Below are 23,517 nucleotides of genomic sequence, written 5' to 3' on the forward strand. Positions count from 1 at the left end.
TTTGTTTGGGTCGTAATTGCCAGGAGAAGGTTCTTACGGACGAAAAATTTGAGAAAGTTATCGGGTTAGAGAAATATGACGAGGTGGTGATGAAATTACAGAAGCGCCATCTATCCAGTAAATAGTCAACTAAATTATTTTTGGTAGTCAATGGCAACCATTTAAATAAAATAAATCATTTATTTAAAATTTTTTTAAAAATGCATGCAAATAGACATACAACAACGCCTGGACCAATTTGGCCAAATCTTTTTTTCAAATGTTCGTTGAAGTCCAAGGATGGTTTTTACGGCGAGAAAAATTAGAATTATTGCTGGAAAAACCCTAAAAATAGCCTTTTTCTTTTTAAAATAGCCCTTCCTATAATATTTATAATATAATACTGATCGTATCCATGGCAACCACAGTGTTTTATTATTTTTAAATAAATAAAACAATTCGTACGGCTTAAAAGGATTTGACTTCAAGTCATATCAAATTTAAAAAAAAAAAAGTTGTCTGTTACCTAATCTACTGAGTTTGCTTTTGTCAACTGTTACACGAAACAAATTCGTATATCGTGTTTTGTGCAGAGTGTTTAGTTAGTTAGTGTTTGTTTAGTTCGTGATTAGTGAAAAAATAATTTATATTTGATATGCCTCCTATAAGACGAAGCAATTTAGGTAGAAGAACCAGAAATGCTACAAACCAAGCTAATTACCGATCTAATTCACAAACGCGTGAAGCGCGAGCGCGACATTCAACTAATAATAAACTAACTAAGTTTGAATCTAGCTGCTTTCAGTTACGATGTGTCAATTGACTACAGTAACTACCAATGTGTTTTTATTGGTTCTATGAACTCGGTTTGCTCACACTGTAGTAAGGCATTAAAATACAAAAACGAAGCCAATGGATTGTGTTGCGCAAATGGTAAAGTGAAATTGATACCATTGGATCTACCACCAGAACCATTGTACTCATTGGTTTCAGGAATAGGAACAGATTCTATACACTTTTTGACAAATATCCAACAATATAACAATTGCTTTCAAATGACTTCATTTGGGGCAACAAATGTAGTTCGGGAAAATTTTATGCCAACTTTCAAGGTATGTATTATAGCAGTTACTCATAATTATTTTAGCGAACAAAATTTTCTGTCACCAAAGTTAAGATGTGTCACTAATCTTCAATTTCTTAATCATTACGAAATATATCACTTAGTCATCATATTATATGGTGTTTCAGTTTCAGTGACACTTTTATTATATTTTATATTTGATAGATATTAGTTAAAACTAAATATATACTTTTTAAGATCAAATATTATTTAAGTTTGATCACCGACAATCCATTAATTTATACCACACCATAATATATTTTTTTTATTTACAGATACAAGGGCAAATATATCACAGAGCAGGTTCACTGTTACCAGTGTCAGATAGCGACAACAAATTCCTGCAAATTTATTTTATGGGCAATTCACCACAAGAAATTGATCTGCGTTGTGCACATAACAATTTAGTAAAGAGGTCTATTGTAGAACAATTACAAACTTTATTTCATCAACACAATCAATTGATTATATTGTTTAAAACTGCCCTGGATCTGATGCCATCCGATAATCACAAAATTGTAATCAGAGCTGATAAAACACCTGCAGGTCAACATACAAGACGTTTTAATGCACCAACTATTGATGAAGTTGCTATCGTTGTAGTTGGAGAAAACTTGGAATCCCGTGATATTGTTTTACATCGTCGGAATGATCAATTACAACGTATAAAGGAAACACACCGCTCATATGATGCACTGCAATATCCCTTATATTTTGGCAAGGTGAAGATGGCTACGATTTCTCAATAAAAATGATAAATCCCATTGCAGGTAACTAAAATATTAGTTGAGCTATGGCGATAATATCTCAGTCATTATATTATGTATTTTAATTTTATATTTGAATGTTATTAAAACAAAATCTATTTACAGGTTCTAAAACCAACAAAAAAGTCAGTTCAATGAACTATTATTCATACCGCCTAATGATTCGGGAAAATGAAGATAATCACATATTGAAATGTCGGCGATTATATCACAAATATGTTGTTGACATGTATGTTAAAATTGAAACGGAGAGATTAACATTCATCAGGTTGAATCAAACCAAACTCCGATCTGAAGAGTATATTCACCTTCGAGATGCGATTAATACTGATGGAAATGCACAGAATGTCGGTCGGATGACTATTCTTCCAGCAACATACATCGGAAGCCCTCGGCATATGCACGAATATGCTCAAGATGCCATGTCGTATGTTCGTCATTATGGTACAGCAGATTTGTTCATCACATTTACATGCAATCCGCAATGGATAGAAATCAATCAGGAGTTATTCTCTGGGCAATCACCCATTGATCGTCATGATATTACAGCCAGAGTCTTTAGACAAAAGTTGAAATCTTTAATGGATTTCATCGTAAAACATAATGTGTTTGGTGAGACACGCTGCTGGATGTATTCTGTGGAGTGGTGAAACGAGGATTGCCACATGCACACATTTTGATTTGGTTGGTTGAAAATATAAGGCCAAATGAAGTTGATGCAGTGATATCAGCTGAAATCCCTAATGTACAAGTAGATCCTGGATTGCATGAGGTAGTTATCAAAAACATGATACATGAACCCTGTGGAACTCTTAATCAAAATTCACCGTGTATGATGGATGGTAAATGTTCAAAACGATATCCACGGACATTAATATCGGAAACAATTACTGGTAATGACGGTTATCCATTGTATCGTCGCAGATCGACAGCAGACAATGGAAAATCAACAATTGTCAAATTAAATCAACAAGATATTGAAATAGATAATCGTTGGATTGTTCCATATTCACCCATTTTATCAAAGACATTCAAAGCACACATCAACGTTGAATCTTGCCATTCAGTGAAATCTATTAAATACATTTGCAAATATGTAACTAAAGGGAGTGATATGGCTGTGATTGGAATTGGTGCAGAGAATTCAAATGATGAAGTTACCCAATACCAAATGGGCCGCTATGTCAGTAGTAATGAAGCAGTTTGGCGAATATTTTCTTTTCTTATTCATGAGAGACACCCTTCTGTTGTTCACTTAGCTGTGCATTTAGAAAATGGACAAAGAGTGTATTTTACAGCACAGAACGCTGTACAAAGAGCTGCTCAGCCACCATCTACTACATTAACCAGTTTTTTTGAGACATGCCAAAACGATGATTTCGCACAAACATTGCTATATTCTGTAATGCCAAAATATTATACCTGGAATCAATCCTCAAGGAGATTTATACGACGGAAACAAGGAAAACCAGTTCCAGGATATACAGATGTATATTCCACCGATGCGATTGGCCGGATTTATTCAGTACATCCAAGCAATGATGAATGTTTTTACTTACGACTGCTATTAGTCAATGTACGTGTCCCAACATCATTCCAACAGTTACGAACTGTTGATGGTGAATTGTGTGTATCCTACAGAGAAGCCTGTCAACGTTTGCAATTGCTTGAAAATGACGCTCATTGGGATCAAACTCTCAATGATGCTGTAATATCATCACACGCTCATCAAATACGAACATTGTTTTCTATAATCATATCTACATGCTTCCCATCAAACCCAATTGATTTGTGGATCAAGTACAAAGATTATATGTGTGATGATATTTTGTATCAAATACAGAATAGAATGAGAAATCCAAATATACAAATCAGTGAAGAAATTTACAATGAAGCATTGATTTCAATTGAGGACATGTGCTTGATAATGTCAAACAAACTATTAATTCAATTAGGCCTGACCGCGCCCAATCGTCCAATGCATGACGCTTTTAACCAAGAGTTGCATCGAGAAACACTGTATGATCTCAACGCTTTGAAAGAATTAATTCAAACAAATCTTCCACTGTTAAATGAACAACAGAAGTATGTATTTGAAACTCTTATGAAAGTAACAAATGATGAAACTGGAGGGATTTACTTCTTAGATGCACCTGGTGGTACAGGAAAAACTTTTTTGATTTCATTAATATTAGCAACAATTCGCTCACAAAATAAAATTGCACTTGCACTCGCTTCGTCGGGAATCGCAGCAACTTTGCTTGAAGGTGGTCGAACAGCCCATTCAGCACTAAAATTGCCATTAAATATGCATAGCAATGAAACTCCAACCTGCAACGTTTCGAAGAACTCTGCAATGGCAAAGGTTTTGCAGCAATGTAAATTGATTGTTTGGATGAATGCACGATGGCACATAAAAAATCTTTGGAGGCTTTGGACAGAACCTTAAAAGATCTACGGAGCAATAATAACCGATTTGGTGGTGCAATGATTTTATTAGCAGGAGATTTTCGTCAAACATTGCCGGTGATTCCACGATCAACGCCAGCTGATGAACTCAATGCATGTCTAAAGTCATCCAGTTTGTGGAAACATGTCAAAGTACTTCATTTAAGCAAGAATATGCGTGTCGAGTTGCAAAATGACCAATCTGGAAACATATTTTCTAAACAACTCATTGACATTGGTAATGGCAAATTTCCTATAGACATGTTGACTACATGTTGAAATTATTGTTGTAGTATCACTAGCAGTACTAGTAGTAGTGACATTAGAGATTTTGGTTGTAGTTGTGACATCGATCGTGGTTGTAATACTGGTATTAGTTTTTGGTAGGCATGAAGGGTTTACCGATGATAACCATTTAATTAATGAGTCATTCATATTATTGTTTCGTTTAGCCATAGCCTAAAAAAAACAAATTTATTCCTGATTGCCGCAGGGCCGGATTGGCCCATCGGGGTACCGGGAAACTTCCCAGTGGGCCATACCGGCTTAAGGGCTTAATGGCTTAAGGGCTGCCATGGGCAGCAAACGGTTTTTAATTTTGCCATAAATTGTCATGAATTTTTTTTACATTTATTAATATTTATTATTTACTAGGTTATCATAATTAATTTAAGTTCTGACACGGACAGTAGTTAGTACTAATTATAGTATATCTTCGTCCGGCTAGTCCGGGATTTTTAACTTCTTATCAAGGCTGCGGTGATCATACGTGTATAATATTTCCTATATATAATACCAATGTTGTAGTCGCGAATCGAACTACGATAAAGAAACTATAAACAGTTATCTCACTATGGACTGTTTAATAATCTATTATCAATTATCATACTATACGATTACTATAGTATAATAGTGATTTTACTTTTAAAATAAAATAGTGATTTTTTATTGTTGTAAGTAATTTACTAACTGCTACCTCAACAAAAATGGACCATAAAAGAGCTAAAGGAGGAGCTGAAAAAACTAGGGAAAAAAAAAGATTAAAACTACAGAATGAAGCAAGATTTTGTCATAATATTCAAAATGTATTTATCAAAGCATTGAATGAAAAAGAAAAGAAGCTGTAAATTGTGACATAGATAATATATTATTGAAGGTATAAGTTTTATTATATTTCTCTTTACTGATAATATTACTTAAGTGGTTAATTCGCTTTATGTCTTGGTCAGGAACCAGAACATAACAATGTAGCAGTGACTCAAGATAGTGTATTATTAAGTGATGACAATAAGACTTCTAATTTTGAAATTGGTATTAATGATATTAAATTATTTGCAAAGGTATGCACATTGTGTAACACAATTTATGCTAGTATAAAAACCTCTAATATATGTAATAACAAATTATTTAATTTCATGTTAGTAATGTTTAAAGAAATAATTTAATGTTTATCATGCCAATTTTTATTGTTAACTATTATCAGTGATTGTATATTTAATGTATATTAATGTCTGTGTTTAATATCTTTCAACATAAATTTGTCAACTAACAATTCCATAATATTTAAATTAAGTGAGTAATATCAGTGAGTCTTATTTTTATAAATTATTATTGCACCTATTATCCTATTTTATCCATATGAGGATGGTTATGGACTTATGGTGTGAAATGTAATAATATTAAATAATCTAACTTTTGCTTGTGAGTGTTATATTTTTTGAACCATAATAAAAAAATATAGATTTTTTACTTTTTTCTAACCAGATGAATAAAAGAAAGGAAATGATAAAAAAAATAGACTAATTGTTGAACGGGTGATTGATGTGTGTTAAGCTTATAGGTAAGCGAGGGCTAAGTTATCGTGGTAATAAATACGAAGCAGCTTATTCTCTTGAAGACCTTTCTTTAGATCATGGAAATTTTTTAGAAATCATTCTTTTATTAAAAAAATTTGATGTTGTTCTAAATGAGCACTTAGATTTAGTTATTAAAAAAAGTAAAGCATCTCATAAATCTGGAAATAAAAATCGTGGTGGACTGTTAACACTAATATCAAAAACAACAATTAATATGGTTATTGAGTGTATAGATCAAGAAATTAAGACTTGTATTGCACGAGAAGAACAAGAAACAGGAATGTTCGCTGTTGAACTAGATACCATTCAAGATATTTCTGTCAAGGATCAATGTTCAGTCGTATTAAGGTATGTCAATAAAAGTGGTATTCAGGAACGATTAATTGCTATAGTTAATTGTATAGACAGTTCTGGAAAAAGTATTTTTGAACTCTTGAAGAAAGTTCTATGCAGTAATAATTTAAACATAGAAAACTGTATCGCCAACTCTACAGATGGAGCGGCCTCCATGCAAGGCCAATACAATGGGTTTTCGACATGGTTAGGTAAAGCTTCACCTGGTCAAATGCATGTATGGTGTTATAGCCATATTTTAAACTTGGTTATATCAGACGTTACAAAAACACCAATATCTGCAGCAACTATGTTTAGTTTAATGAACAGTTTGGCTGTTTTTTTTAAGGAGTCTCATAAACGGATGAATGTTTGGATGATTAACAATCAAGATAATAAAAAAAAAAAGGCTACAAACTATAGGTGACACTAGATGGTGGTCCAAAGACTTATCTCTTCGAAGAATATTTGGAACACCAAATAATTCACAGAACGCTTTATATCGCACTGCTGAAAGAATAGTGACACAACTCAAAAAACACAACTTTTGACAACCGGCTATTTAATGTTTAAATAAAACACAACAATTCAAATTTTTATTAGATTTTTATGTGGTTTTGATAGAATTTTGTTAAATAACATTGTTTTTATTAATACTTGGTGGTTGATAATTTGAATGTATTATTATTGATGTTATTAACAAATGTTTGAAAACATTTTGACTTGTGTCACTATTCATGACTAAAAAAATAATTTTTTATCTGTAATCACTGCTGAAAGAATAATGACACAACTCAAAAAACATATTTCTTGGTAACCAGCTGTTTGTACGTCTATTCGTGACTGAAATTATCATTTTTTTTATCTATGTGTATCTTTCTATCAAGTAGGAAATAAACATTTTATTGTAAATTAAAATAATATAATATTATTATATTAATTAAAATAAGCCCATTTTTAAAACTTAACCATGCATTTATATTAGGAAGTTATTAAAAGATCAATCAACAACAATAATGCGACAAATATTTTATTTTAACAGTATCATATTATAATAAAATAAATTTAAATAACCTCGTAATTGAATTAAATAAAAATAATAATACATTTATTAAAAAGGCAACTTGCATTAAAACAATTTAATTAAAAAAATTATAATTGTGAAATATAATTAAGACTGTAAACTTTTATAAAAATCATGGTATATACTTGGTATGTAGTTATCCTCACACAGTGAAATCAGATCCCGTTTCTTATTGACTGAAATTTTGTTTTTTTGAGTATACGCTTGTTTTAATGAGTAATTTGTAAAAGATGGTTTTCTACCACGAGCTCCATTATAGTATATATTAATTTTTTTGAATTCTATATCTGAAAAACTGGTTTTGTATAAAATTGTATTTGGTTGTGCTTTTTCCACTCTCAACACTTTTATATTATTCCAAATTACTTTTTCTCCATCATTATTTATAGCAAAATTTTTCTTATTACATTCTGTAATGTCTTTTATATCATAAAAATCAGAATAACCTAATTCTTTAACTTTGAATGGGTTGCCTGATTTTTTGGCTGCTTGAATTAATGACACATATTGTGTTGGTAAGTAAATAGGTCTAGATTTTAAAGATTTTTTAATTTGTTTCTCTATGACAGAATGTGCTGTGTCTCCTTCATTTTGAGTATGTCCTACTACTAAAAACTTGTGGGTAATCGAATCAATGTCCATATTTGTAGTAGCATACAAGTATAATGATGTTATAAATTTATTTTTATTTTGCCCTGCACAATTATCTGAGTAAAAAATTACTTCAGATTTTCCAACGTTACATTCCGATTGTAAAAATTTTATTATAGACGTTCCAATTTCATTAACTCCTTTTTTTGCTTCACCTTCATTCCAGACATAACAAAATGATTGTTTTCTCACAATATCAGAAATAGTAAAATTGTAAGTAGATAATTTAGATTTATAATAAAATACAGATACTTCACCCCTAGGAGTTGGAAGTACTGCTTGAAGGTCATAGCATGCTAATAATATGTTACTGTTATCATTTGAAGCTAACTGTTTATCATTTTCTTTTTCTATTCTACTTAAATTTTTTTCTGACAAATGTAATTGATATTCTTCATCTTTAAATACTTTTCCAACATCATCAGCATTTTTGTATGACTCACAATGAGAACATTGGTCCTTCTTAGGAACAAAAAAAGAAATATTGAACTCCGTGTTAAAAATTCTTGAGTACATGGTTAAATTAGCTATTTTTTCTTGGGGATATTGTTTTTCTATCATATGAGATGAATAATCTCTAAATAAGTCAGCCAAAGATTTTCCGCCTTCAATATACTCCCTAGTTGTTTGTGCTCTTAAATAATGGCTTTCAATACGAGGTATAGAGTTTATGTGGTCTCGGACACTTTGTTTAATTTCAAAATCAAGTTTTTTATGATTTTTATGTTTTCCCCGTTTATCTGCCTCAATAAATCCACAGTTGTTTATTCTTGAAATAACCGTACGGATTGGTCTATCACTAATAGCAAGTGTATTTTTGAAAAATAATTTACAGACTCTATGTTTAATGTTATTTATGCAAAAGTTATATGAATAATTTAAGTCTCTATTTGTTGTACGAGGATACCTATATTTAGGTGCATTTCCATACTCAATGCATTTAGATAAAAAATCTCTTTGTCTATCTACATTTCCTCATTGCCAGTAATGATCGAATAGTTGTTGTCTACTTATTTCACTAATAGATAATGAACATTTTAGTCTACAAATATTTCCACAAGCTGATTTTATTTTTTTAGCATCTATTAATTTTTTTTTATTAGCTATATAATACGACTGACCCAAATTTCTTTTTCTTTTTGATGCCTCTTTTTGTGAACCAAAACTATGTCTTTTTTTACTTTTAAGAAGAACAACGTCATCTTCAATTTGATCAGAATTAAAATTATGGTGTAGAATATTATTTTCAATAATAGGAGTCAACTCAGGAGTTTGATCAGAAATATTAGCTAACAAATTTACTTCATCATTATCTGTTGCATTGTTGATTATAGTAATGTTGTCATTATTATGATTTTCATAATCAGAACATTGATTAGGAATATTATCTTGAAATACATTGCCAAAGTCAGAGTTGTCAATTTCCTCAATCAAAATATTATTATTTGAAGTTATTGAATTAATATTAATTTGATTTCCCACATTATGATTTTCTATTGCTCCATCATTTATTTCACCAAAAACTATATTACCTACATCTGAAATTTTCCATAGATCTATATTTTGCTCTTCTCCCACTAATTTGCATGGTGTAAGTGTATGGTAAAAATTTGGTGATGATGGGGGTATATTTTGGGGGTCTTGTAACCAGCCTCTACTTTTTCAACCTTAAAGTAATTACATTTTATTATTAATACCTTGTTGTAATACCTAGTATTTAATATTAATTATAATTTATTAAGTTTAAAATGTGTTATTAGGGGAAGTCACTCTCAATAAATATACAATTTAAGAACATTTCTGACAACCATGTATAAAAACTTGTATGGTACTTTCTTTTTAGATGTTTAAGATTTATTCTTTGCTCAAATGACTTAAAATGTTAGTACCTACCTATTATATAAAACATTTAATTTATTACATAATTTACACTTACAAAAAACAAATGTTATTTTTTTTTAAATACATTGCATTTAAAATTGTAAAGAACATGATATGTATTTGAATCTAACTTTATTTAATAATAATATCAGAGGCTCATAATAATTTATTATAATACATTAATACATAAATAATGATACATTTTATACATCAGAAAATGTACTTACTGTATTTGGTAGCTCATAGTTAATTATAAATGATGGTATTTTCTCTGATCTCTTGAAATTTATACTGTTATTATACTCCTACAGATCAATAATAATTATAAAAATGTGCTAGGTACTTTTTATCCATTTAGTTTAGTAATTAAAATATATTAGGTATAACTTACTTGTGGGCAACTTTGGCCAAGTTTGACTATACGTTTAGCTCTACTACTCATAATAATATACGATTTATACAATTAAATACTATTTAAATTAATAATCAATTATTCATATAATAAAACATAGAAATTAGAAAAGAAGAATATAATATTCGTATTAAAAATAAAATGTTATTATAATCGAATAATTGAAAAAACAAGATTTTTTATTAGCAGATATTAATCGTTACTAGCGTGTACACTGTATACTAAAATTATTATTAGTGGTTATAAATTATTAAAAAGATTATTTAATCTTTTTTAATAATAAAAAAAAAATAAAGACATAGATCACAGTAAATATCAAGATATTGATAATACTAAAACCAATGATGGTATTATGTCTCATAATATTATTGTAATTATAATAGTATAATATCTGATTCATGCTATTTATAGGATTTAAAAAATTTAATTCTCGAAATTGAAGATAAGGATAGTGGATACGTATACGTCGTATATTACGTACTATGTCCAAATCACTAACTACAAATTACCCAGACACCCAGTTGTAAAAAAACAATGTGTCGTTTTACTGTAAATAATATTGTGTCGAATGAATCAGGAATAGTGTCACAACTCAAAAAATAAAATTAATTTTGAGTTGTGACACTATTCTTGCACGAAAGTAATTAATTCGTTCAGCAAGAATAATGGCATATTACAGTTTTTAGTCAGTTTGAGTGAAATAACATATTTTAATCACATAAACTAAAATAAAGAGCAGAGAATTTTATATTAGAATCAATGAAAATCCGAAAAACAACAATTTTGAGTTGTGTCACTATTCTTTCAGCAGTGCGATATGTTGAAGTCTTAATTTCACTGCATGCTACTGAGGATTCTGTTAAGTTTACTCCAGATGTAAGATCTAAAGCCACACATTTTAAGGAATCATTATTAAAGTACTCAACATTATTGACAGCATTTATGTACATGAGAATATTTTAAATTACAACTCCGCTCTCAAAATATTTGCAGACATCAGGTATGGATATTCAAAAAGCATATGTTATGGTTGAAAACACAGTAAAAGAATTGAAATTATTAAAGAGAGATGAAGCTGGCCTAAAAAATTGTGTTGGTAATTTTATAACACTGTAAATATTAAATTAGATAAAAAAAACCAGAAGAAAATAGTTACACTGACTTTATTATTGAAAGTGAATTACCCACATTAAGGACAAGAAAAAAAAAAGCAATTTGATGATAGAGCAGAAGATGCTCAATAATTGATCCTTATAAGAAATTTGTTGTTGAAGTATATAATGTTGTCATGGATGGTGTAATAAATAGTATGGAAAAACGATTTTTGTCAAATTCAAAAATATATGCAGATTTATCTTGTTTATTTCCAAGCAACTTCAATGACATTAAAAATGGTCTTCCAGATGAAGCATTTGATGTTCTTGTCTCAAAATTAATAAAATTTTATCCAGAAATTACTACTGATAAATTAAGGTCAGAATTAATACACTTTTCTAATAATTGGGATTCATTAAAAAAAAACATTCCGGAGTCCTATACCATAAATCACATTGATGATGAAGATAATGATGATAATGATGATAATGATGAATACAATTTAAAGAAACACAATAACTGCACAACATTATTGACCTGTAAAAATTATTCACTGCTTATGAAATATAATCTTTATAGTAATGCTTATAGCACATTGACTTTAACTTACAATTTTTGCTAACTTAACCAACGACACAAGTAAGATATTTTTTCTTAAAGGTGTAACTATATAAATATTATAAGATTACTTTTTTTTTGTTATAGGTTGCTTGTGAGAGATCATTCTCTATACTTAAATGTATTAAAACCAGATTGAGAAGCACATTATCCGATTCTATTAGAAGATTTTATGCTAATGGCGGTAGAGAAAAAAATTTTAAATTATATTGACACAGAAGAAATCATTGATAAGTTAAAAAAAAAAAGTACATTACTTAATAAAGAACTCTCTTACTAAATTGTTTTGCTATAATAGTTATGTGCAAATTTATTTTAATAAATATAAAAGTCGGTTAATAAAATTGTAATTTTTTAATTATATATGGGGGGAGGAGTTAACCACCTATAGTATAACCTTAAAAAAATATCAGTAATATTTGTTTTTTGTATAATGTAGATATTATGTTATAGAGGGCCGGTTTAAAAAAATTTCCCGGACCGAAAAAATTTGCCAATCCGTCCCTACTGATTGGTTATTACCTATTACGATTTACGACTTACGAGTAAGTACCTCCTATCTACAATTGAAGGGCGACATTCCAAAACACACTATTGCCAAAATTCAAACTTTTCAGGAAAGAAGAAAAACTGTTTTTGGTATAAATTTTATGTATGAGTTTATATTGATAATTTTTATCAATATATTATAAAAAAGGGAATAGCTTTTAAGTGTCAAAATTCATCCTTTTTAAGTTTTAAGTTAATTAATCAAGGTAATAAGTTTACCTCTTGTGTCAAAACGAACTATTGCCAACACATAGTACGTTTTGGACTGAGTTGGGCAATAGTTCGTTTTGTAATATTTGGAAACGTTATTAATTAAAAACGCACTATACTACATTTAATAAATATTATGGAAATTTTATTGTTTGAAAAAATATACTAGTAGGTATATTGTCTGTTATTAATAATTATTGTTCTATTCTGTGTTAATATTAACCAGATACAAAAAAAAAATATGAACAAATTTTATTATTACAATTTTTTATTAGTAATGTATTATAACAATATCAATGAGTTCAAATGTACCTCTGTGATATAATAGGTAAGTTAAAGTAATAAAATAAAAACAGTATAATACTTAATAATAATTTTAAGAAATAATCATTTTTTTAAATTAAATAACTCAAACAAATTAAAATCTTAAACCATAAAAACAATAAAATCAACTTTATATAAAATAATATGTAGTATGTTGAGTACCTACCCATCAATTTTTAGTTTTAGGTAGTGAAATACTAAAAAAATAAAAAATAAAAAAAGTATAAAACTTAATAATAATTTTAAGAAATAATCATTTTTTTTTAAATTAAATAACTCAAACAAATTAAAATCTTAAATCATAAAAACAATAAAATCAACTTTATATAAAATAATATGTAGTATGTTGAGTACCTATCCATCAATTTTTAGTTTTAGGTAGTGAAATACTAATAAAATAAAAAATAAAAAAAGTATAAAACTTTATAATAATTTTAAGAAATAATCATTTTTTTTAAATTAAATAACTCAACAAATTAAAATCTTTAACCATAAAAACAATAAAATCAACTTAATACAAAATAATATGTATTATGTAGTATATTGAGTACCTACCTAATACATTAGGTACCTAAACATTATAAGTTTAAGGTAAATTATCTCAAAAAGAATCTTCAGTATAAAGAGGAATCCCATTTTCATTTTCTAAAACATCTTCAGCATTAATTATTATGTCATTTGGCTTAAAAATATCTTTGTAGAATTCTGAAGCATTTTCTGGAACTACAAAAAAACCGCATTAAATTTTTAACATCTTTCTGCTTTTCGGGTTTCACATGATTAATTTGTGGTAACTTTTCTAATGTATCAAAAATAGATAAATTAGCGCCTCTTTTAAGGACTGGTACTGTTAAAAGTGAGTTCTCATCATAATTTGGTGAAATGTTTAATGTTTTTTCCCTTTATTATATGAAAACATTTTTTGCTCAGTAGATTTAAATGTGTTTACTTTCATAATACTTTTTGCTAACTTTTTAAAGTCATACATAAAAAAATCTTTATTTAGTATATGAACTTTTGTAAATTGCCTAAATGTATCGTGGTATTCAGTAGGTGATACAATAATTTCTTTTTTACGAAGGCATTTTTCAATACGTCCAAATACTTGATCAGGGGGCATATAACTATGCCCCCTAACTGGAAATATATGATTTATCTTATCAAAAACTGTTTGTCTGCAGTTTATATAATATAATAATGTTGAGATTGTAAACTGATTTTTATTCTGAGCAGAGCACGAATCTGAAAATAGATTAAGAATTTTAGGGGGACTATCTTCATTTTTAACGCGTTCTTCTAATTGTTCCAAAAAGTTAAGTAAGGCTGAACATATTTCATTTGGTCCTCGACCACTTTCTGATTCTACCCATGTATATAAATAACAATTTTTGGAACTTTGATCAGAGTTACCAAAATTAATCACAAATGTAAGATTATATACCCATATTTGTCTGCTGTAAAATGTGTCAGTGACGGATAGTTTAGGAATGGCTTGATTTTGCACCATGTCAAATGAGACATTGATCTCACCAGGTTTAACATTTAACATCATTTTCGAAAATATTTTAGAACGAATTTTATGGGTATTAAGTTCAGTTTTTAATTGTATCTTCATATCTTTATTATCTTCGATTTTTATTTTTACTCCTAGTTCTGTACAAAAACTGCAAACGTCTTGACGTGGATGGCCAAAGTTCAAATTAAAATTGGTAGTAAATATTTTATGAAATTTATTTAATGATGAAACTGGTTTATCTTCTGTGGTTCTTTGAAATTTCCACTGTTTCCATAAGTAACTTACAGACCACTGTGGTGGCAAGTAACTTCTACCTGTATCACACCTTGCATAATGGCTCTTTTTACATTTTAATTTACAAATAAAAGCAATAATACTTTCACTGATTTCTTTTGATTGAATTGTGGATCTTGCACCACCTCTTTTTTCTTGGGGACTAGATCCTAACAAATAAGTAGATGCTAACAAATTTAATCGCCTACGTGTAAAAGTTGTTATTTGAGTAAAGCTTGTAATGCATACTGGTATTCTATCTCCCTTATTATTAGGTAAGTAATACTTAATTACATTTCTCAAAGTTGTATTAGGTTTACGGCGATTTGTTCTTTTTGGTCTTGTAACTGCTAGGAAAGTTAAGATAAATTTATCTTGTTGAATCTTGCTAGACAATTTTGATAAGTTATAACGAAACAAATTCAAATCTTCAATTGACAGTTTAAAAATTTGACATTGAATATTAGGTTCTTTATGACCACAGTTGTTTTCAAAAAACCAATCTGAGTTTATATGATTTTTAACTAATTGTTTTTGTTTTTTCTGATTTATTAAGTTTCGTTTTCTACCATGGACTACTACTTTTACAGGCTCAGGAAACTCTGGGTCAGAACTTATCAAAGATAACGTGGATGTTGCTGATTGTAAATTTGATATACCTGTGTTCATAAGAAGATTTGGAGTTGGATTTACAGTATCTAAAATATTACTGACAGAATGTGTAGGACTATTATTGAAAGCTGAAGGTATTTCGATAACAACAAATTGATTATTGGACACATCTTTATAAGGGTCATCAACACAAAACTCCACATCCATATTTTCAAAATTTAGTACATTCATATCCTATGGAGCCATACATGTATTCATAAAATTAAAATAAATATATTTCTTTATCAATAATTTAATAAAACTATTATTCTTACATTTTGTCTTGGTATTATGGTTTCTTTGTCAGAATCTCTTAATACTAATAATAATTCAGAGTCAAGCTTGTTATAATCCTAACAAAAATATATATTTTAAATGTTAATTATTTATTTATTTATTTAAATTAGGTACCTATACTAAATAAAATAATTTATACCAAAATCTTTACCAAACAAAACATTCAAATTTAAACAATTTATTTAAAATAAATTAGATATGATTTTTATTTTATAGTTAATATATTATTCTTACATTTTCTTTTGTGTAATGGTATTTTGGACAACATCTGTTGATACCATCTCAGAGTTAAGCATTTGATAATCATCCTAACACATCCATTAAAAAAAAAATGTATTAATATTAATAATAATTAAGTATTAAATAAAATAAACTTAAATTTGTAAAATTATTATAGATAGTTTTATAAACTTTCACAAATAATAGGTACTTACACATTTTTTAGGATGTTTGGCTGGCTGACTAAATACATTTGTTTTAGATAATAACCATGAAGTTACTTTTGCCTATAATAATCATACATTGTATTTTAAAAATGATTTATAGTTTCCAATAAAAATGTATATTAGTTACCTGACTACTATCATCTTTAGATGAATAGTCTAGTCTTCTTGATACATTTTTAAAAGTTAAATCTTCTTGCTTTAATTACATAAAATATTATATAATAAATATATGAATATTACAATATTAGCTAATGTCATTTAAAATGGTCATAATAATTATATTTATTATGTCATATTGTACTGGTACAGTAGTAGTTACTGACAATAATAAAACATTTTATTATGACAATAAGTTGATGACAAATATTTTTATATTCATAGATAATATGTAATAATGAAAAAGTACTTACGTTTAGAGCAGCAAGTACAAGTTTTTTGGACCTAGTTTTCATATTGAAAATCTTTTTCTTTTAAGTATTTCAAAAACTAATAAATTATTTAATATTTTTCATCAGTTTTATTCTTCTGTGATAAGTTTATGCATAATACGTTATCAATACACTTTTGGCGGTAAACAGCCAAATCACAACACTTTTTGTTATCATTAAATGAAGTTAGTAATGGTTTTTTTTTTTCATCGAAATAATAAAGTTATAAACATAAAATTAGAATTAATCTTATTTACATATTTAATACTCAAATTTATTTAAACTAAGTAAACTCGAAATTAATTTGATGGTAAAATTATCAAAAAGCAATGGCACGTTTTGGAAAATAGAGAATTGATGCCCTATGCAATTAGTATGGGAAATGGTGCGTTTTGCTTTGAGATTGGCAATAACACGTTTTGGAATGATATATGGCAATGGGACGTTTTGACGTAACAACTAGTTGAGTCCTATAGTTATATTATGGGCAATAGCACGTTATGGAACAAAGTGGCAATAGAACGTTTTGGAAATTAATAATATAGGCGATAGCACGTTTTGTAACAAATACCGATTTTAAGATCGATGCCACTGAAAAAATAATTCTGATATCGAAAAAACGATTCCAAATACATATTCCTCAGCATATTTACCATAAGAATCGATATCTAACTCGATTTTGATAAAAATGGCAATAGTGCGTTTTGGAATGTCGCCCTTCAATTAGATGCTCATAGTTTGGTTTAATTGGATTTATTATTTTGAAAATATTTCTCTAGCTTATAAGGACATAGCAATTTACAGATTAAAATATTCTATACATAAAAAAAAAATTGCAATAACATACGGGAATTGATGATAATTTACCTTTTTATTTTTAGCATATAAATATTTTTTTTATATTGTATATTTGAAATTTTATTGATTTGTATATACTTACGTTTTACTGAAAATGCGTCGCGTATCGCTGTTGGTTGCCGTTGTTCAGTGATCGTTTTTTCACAAAATGTAAAAATAAACGACAAAACAAAATTTATACACGATAACGAATACTCAAGTACATCGCGAGAACAGCCGAACGTCGCCTCGCCTCACTTCGGCGAATGTGTTCTGCCGGCATTATATAAAATATAAATCTATAATAATTATAAATATCATACGAAATATTTTCGGTATTCGGTATTACCATTGATTACAAATACAAGTATTTAGATGTAAGTATTTATAATCAATGGTATTACGTATTCTTAGAAAACCCAAACTCCAAAAAGTTGGATCTTACATACGACTTCTAATAATAAACATAGTTTAGTATTTTCATTGATTTATAATCAATTACGCAAAAAATGATTATCAAGTGCGCATCTAGCTTTTCCAAATACGCAAAATAAGCCCAACTGCGCTTTAGAATAAGCCCTGAGTTACACCAACCATGCCACAGTCTAGACAACTTTTTATTCTGCACATAATTGTTCAAAATCATGTGAGTTTTAGATATAATTGATTTGTATTTTAACTTTATGTGGGGGAAATAAATATGAATAACTAGCTGTCCCGACACGGCGTTGCCCGCGTATTAGTTGGTTTTTTTTTGCATTTTCGTAGGCCATGTATTAGTGTTATTATGTATGAGAAAATTTAAAAGTAATAGGTAAAGTATCTAAATGTTAAAATTAAGTACAAACCAACATATATATTTTTTGAATTTACATTTTATTCATCTTATATTAAATTATTGTTTGTAATCAGTGACCTACTTACAAAATATACTATATACATTAAAAACATACAAAAATAAATTAAATTATTAAAACTAAAAATTATCTAAGTACTACTTTGTGTACAACATTCCTGGTTAACCTGTCTTTTGCTAACACGAAGAGATTTGATGGTTTTTCCTACACGTGAGCAGGCAACATATAGCTATCCATGTGAGAAACATGTGTTTTCCAAATCCAAACCGCAAATAGACATTGTTTGGCCTTGAGATTTATTTATAGTCATCGCAAAAGCTAAACAAATCGGAAATTGGAGCCTTTTAAGCAGTATTGGAGATTCCGACGCTATCAGTGGAATACGTGGCAACAGGACGATATCTCCTTTAAATTTTCCCGACAAAATTGTTGCTTCAAGAATATTTTCGGTCATTTTTTTAATGACTAAACGTGTACCGTTACATAATTGAGGTGGGTTTAAATTACGTAGAAGAATAATTGGTGAACCAATTTTCAATTGAAGGTTGTGTGGTGGCATTCCTGGCAAATCCAGAGAATTCAAAAATTCAGTTGAAAGTTTACGATTTCGTTTTCATCAATAACTGTGTCGATTGATTTAAAAGACATAAAATCACCGGGCAAAATCTGTTGTATATGGAAGTTAATTTCGTTCACATTAACATTTTTTTTTCTTGTTGATTATAATTTTCAAAAAAGTTTTCCAAAGATTCCACAATTGCTCTCTCTTCTGCTTGTTCGATGAAATCATGCAGGCGCCGAGTTGTTACGCGTTCCTCACAACTGCCCATAAAATAAATTTGGAGAAACTTTGAATCATCATTAGGCATTGGCATTAATGACCCAATCTTGTGGTACACTTGGCCTTGGATTTTGAACGTAGTTACAAAATTATTTCCATCAGATGTGAGGTCGCAAATTTTAGTTGCGCCAAAGGACGTCATTTGGAAGCAAGAATTGAATTTGCGTGTCTTACGTAAAATTAATTTCGAATCGTCTGATTCGCCAGCAAGAAATGATTTTAAAGGTTCCGGTGGAATAGGAAGAGGTGCCAGTACAACTTTTCCAGATGCACAACACATACCAATCGTTTCATTGCAGAATTTTAACGCTTGACAATATTGGCATATTTTATCCATTGCACCAATTATAATTTTAGTATCTGCAGAGTAATTGATATCTGGTGCATATTCGAACGCAAGGCGAACGAATGATGCACGTGTTAATGTACGGTTGGTTTGTTGTCGCTCTCTGTCAAGTTCTCTAAATGTGGCTATGTGCCGTTCTCGCGCCGATCTTGTTCTCAATATATTTTGTCGTAGACGTTCATCACGCTGTCCTCGAGACTCTTGTCTGCGAATTTCTGCTGTTCTGATTTGTTGAGCTGCGTTTCTTGCTGCAATTTGTTCTTCCGATTCATGAGCTCTATTAGCACGCATATGTCGTGCATTTTTACTATACTGATTGTGTTAAGATTGTGTTAGATTTCCGCTGCATTATATTAAATTTAAAAAAAATTAAAGAATATTCAATACTGAACACTGCACAATAATAACACAATACCAAGTATTTATGGTTAGTGTGTAGGTAAAGTAAAATACGAAAACACTAAACCGATACAAATTAAACTGTATAAATAAAAATAACAAACAAAACTCCTAACGACGCGATTAACTCGATAATGACTGACTCGGTCAGATTTTTGCGCTTTATATTAACTGATGAATACGTCGTACCGAACTTCGCATTTTATACCTTTGAACATTTCTCGAAAATTATACATTATAATATTGTTTTATTAATAAACAAATTATTAAATTAATATTAATATTATAAATAATATTATTCTTCATTACAACAATTGCAATGCAAAAAATAATATTGAGATAAAAACTATCCTATATATTTTAGGTCACGGGAAAACCCGAAATACACCATGCAATTATACACATTTATTAAAAAGTTAATTAAAATATTTAAAATATTAAAAAAAATTGAAAAAAACCATCCTATATTTTAAGTTGGACCAAATTACACACGGTGTAAAAAATTTCATCAAAATCGGTCCAGTAGTTTCGGAGATTATCGCGAACATACATCGTGACACGAAATTTTTATATATACAGATTATAAAAATATTTAATTATTATTTCAGCCAATACCCATAATCTACGCATTGATGGAGTCCAAGACGGAAGCAGCATACAGTTTAATAGTTTAATGCTTATAAAATGTAAAGCTTTATTTCCTTCCATAATACCTAATTGCATGATGACAGATTTTGAGACAGCTTTACAAAATGCATTTGCAACTGTTTACTCTGAAACTGTTGCACATGGGTGCTGGTTTCACTATGTCCAGGTAATTAACAAATAATGTTTATTTGTATATATTGTGGTATACCGGTATTTCAGTATACGCGGTATAACCAACTAGGTAAGTTTTACCCTCGTATTCACTAGTTAATGACACCCTCTAAAATAAATTAGAATGGCACTGTTAACTAGGGAGGTACGATGGGTTTGCGGTAAATCAACTATGCCTTACCCTCGTATTTTTTAGTTAATGACACTCTCTAAAATAAATTAGAATGGCACTGTTAACTAACGAGGTACGATGGTGTGCGCTTGTCGATTCTTCGCTCCTTTATAATGGAAACGACTCGAAGATTACCTATACCCGTGGTACGTATATCTCGGCGCTGTTTCCTATATAAAGGTAGGAACGCAAGGAAGACTTAAATTATATCCAACTCGGGTTGTCCTGGTCGGAAACACTTCTTTATTAAACTCAAAAAGCACAAATAAACAATCAAAAATTCTATTTGTTTAACCCGTACTATAACCGCCTCTTCACACGTGTGATCGTCGTACCTACACTCTCCCCGACTCATTCAGCGACAGCGGGACTCCTCCTGCCCGTGCGTACGGCGGTCTTATATACGAAATTTTTCTTGTCGCCTCAGCACATTTTGCTTCACCGGCCTCTCCCGTGTTTTATTTAAAAATATTTTTCTTTATACATATTATGTAATTATTTAGACGACTGTCTACTATATACGACAATATATACATGTATATAATTATTATTAGATTCTGAGAGTAGCAATTAATGAATTGATTTTACAATGTGTTTTTTTTTAATTATAATACTGGCCCTAAAACTATTATTGTATATTTTCATGTTTCAATTTACTATTTTCTAGGCATTAATAAAAAATGTTAAAAGACTGGGTCTAGCACAATACGTGAAGGAAAATGTACAAGCCCAGATCTGTTTAAAAATGTGCGCTGCTTTAGCATTATTGCCGGTGAACAAAATTGATGAAGGTTTTCAATTAATACGTCGCCATGCCATAGATAATAATGTTAGATTTGCTACATTTTTTTATCTATTATTCAAAGTATGTGAAATTACTTAGGGATATTTTTTTTTAAATATGTAATTCTGTAATATTATAAAATCAACTATCTTCGATTTAAGCTATTGGCTACGGAACAGAGGACCTGAAGTTTTTTCTGTATATGGTTTACCTAGAAGAACCAACAACAATGTTGAATGCTTTCATTCCCAATTGAAGGAAAAATTCCGAATTCTTCATCCTAATTTATGGACATTTTTAGGTAATTAAATCACTATATTCTAAATTTATAAAATCATATGGGTATTTGGTAAATTATTATTAAATATAGATTATAGATGTACCCTGGTAAATATATTTTCATCAAAGCTAATTTTATATTTCTTATAGAACACTTGAAAAATTTGAATACCATGTGACTGTAAAACAACTAGCGTCTAGCACTAGGACAGAGAATATCTCGTGCTGTTAAAGTTAAATATTTACTAAACTCTGGAAGAATTTTAAAATCTACTCAGCAATTCGACCTTGGGCATATAACATTAAAAGAATTTTTACTACAATGCTCACACAGTGCAGAACGTTATATCCGTGAAGAAATGAACTGGCACATAAATGTAGAACAAGGTAACCCATTAGTAATAAAGTTTAAACCAATTTTATAAAAAAAAAAAATGATACATGTTTTGAACATAGTTGTAATAGAAGAGAATGAAGATGAAATAGCTGTAAGAGTCGAAGGTAATGTTTTTTTTTTTTAAGTATACCTACTTATTAAATTTCAAACCTAATTAAATGTTTTTTTTTTTTTAATTGTGTTAAAACAGATCATCAACCAGAACTTCCTGAAAACATAGAGGTTCCTGTAAACACAGTACTTCCTGAAAACGCTGAGCCAGAAGAAGTGCGTGAATATAAGATATCCGAAAAAAATTATTTTGATATTGTAAGTTATATACTCTATTAGGGGATGAAAGGGATTTTTTTATTCCCGAAGATTTGGAGTTGGTTAGATGGCAGAAAGAATACGGAAATGATGAATATCCAGATAATATTCCTTATGTCCAAATTGATCGAAATCTTCAAGTGAATCTTTATAATGAAGAAACAATTTGTGTGTGTGCAGGGATGGGGCTAGGTCTCATGCATCTGTACCTTGTGGACACAGAGTGTTGTGCGTAGATTGCGCAGACCAACTATGTAATAATCGTTTTCCAATTTGTAATGGAGAGTCCACCGGTGTCATTCGCATATGGCAATAGTATTTTTTTTTTTTTTAATTTATTAATTTTTGACTTAACATAGGTACCTTCAACTTTAAATGTATGCTTAATAAATTGTGTTTTTAGACTTCATATTTTGTTACAATTATTACCTAGTTTTATATACACCTATTACCAAGAAAGTATCATTGAATATAGAATTTATCAAGGAAGTGTTCTGCATCCTATTTTGATTATATTCTATAGGTAACTATTAAAT

At 29.3% G+C, this 23,517-nt stretch overlaps 3 protein-coding genes and 1 pseudogene across 3 annotated transcripts; all 4 read left to right on the plus strand.

Moving 5' to 3' along the window:
* The first annotated feature begins 836 nt into the window (after positions 1–836).
* On the plus strand, positions 837–1,858 carry LOC126555652 (uncharacterized). The gene is made up of 2 exons (XM_050210552.1): positions 837–1,091; positions 1,378–1,858. The coding sequence occupies exons 1-2, from the start codon at positions 837–839 to the stop codon at positions 1,849–1,851; spliced, it is 729 nt and encodes a 242-aa protein (XP_050066509.1). The 3' UTR covers positions 1,852–1,858.
* Positions 1,859–2,027: 169 nt separating this feature from the next.
* Positions 2,028–4,318, plus strand: LOC126555647 (uncharacterized). The gene is made up of 2 exons (XM_050210549.1): positions 2,028–2,437; positions 2,572–4,318. Exons 1-2 carry the CDS (start codon positions 2,028–2,030, stop codon positions 4,316–4,318), a joined length of 2,157 nt encoding a protein of 718 aa, XP_050066506.1.
* Positions 4,319–5,303: 985 nt separating this feature from the next.
* LOC126555648 (uncharacterized) lies at positions 5,304–6,933 on the plus strand. The gene is made up of 3 exons (XM_050210550.1): positions 5,304–5,402; positions 5,547–5,657; positions 6,151–6,933. The coding sequence occupies exons 1-3, from the start codon at positions 5,304–5,306 to the stop codon at positions 6,931–6,933; spliced, it is 993 nt and encodes a 330-aa protein (XP_050066507.1).
* An 11,440-nt stretch (positions 6,934–18,373) lies between these two features.
* On the plus strand, positions 18,374–22,305 carry LOC126555649 (uncharacterized; annotated as a pseudogene).
* The last annotated feature ends 1,212 nt before the right edge of the window (positions 22,306–23,517 follow it).

Source organism: Aphis gossypii, unplaced genomic scaffold, assembly GCF_020184175.1.
Source record: "Aphis gossypii isolate Hap1 unplaced genomic scaffold, ASM2018417v2 Contig00972, whole genome shotgun sequence".
Lineage (NCBI taxonomy): Eukaryota > Metazoa > Arthropoda > Insecta > Hemiptera > Aphididae > Aphis > Aphis gossypii.

Excerpts from the sequence above, each read along its gene's own strand:
- LOC126555647 (XM_050210549.1), top strand. The coding sequence starts at position 2,028 with ATGATTCGGGAAAATGAAGATAATCACATATTGAAATGTCGGCGATTA. Across the intron at positions 2,438-2,571 it reads GCCAGAGTCTTTAGACAAAA|GCCAAATGAAGTTGATGCAG; the intron begins GTTGAAATCTTT and ends TGAAAATATAAG.
- LOC126555648 (XM_050210550.1), top strand. The coding sequence starts at position 5,304 with ATGGACCATAAAAGAGCTAAAGGAGGAGCTGAAAAAACTAGGGAAAAA. Across the intron at positions 5,403-5,546 it reads TTTGTCATAATATTCAAAAT|GAACCAGAACATAACAATGT; the intron begins GTATTTATCAAA and ends TGTCTTGGTCAG. Across the intron at positions 5,658-6,150 it reads ATATTAAATTATTTGCAAAG|CTTATAGGTAAGCGAGGGCT; the intron begins GTATGCACATTG and ends ATGTGTGTTAAG.
- LOC126555652 (XM_050210552.1), top strand. The coding sequence starts at position 837 with ATGAACTCGGTTTGCTCACACTGTAGTAAGGCATTAAAATACAAAAAC. Across the intron at positions 1,092-1,377 it reads ATTTTATGCCAACTTTCAAG|ATACAAGGGCAAATATATCA; the intron begins GTATGTATTATA and ends TTTTATTTACAG.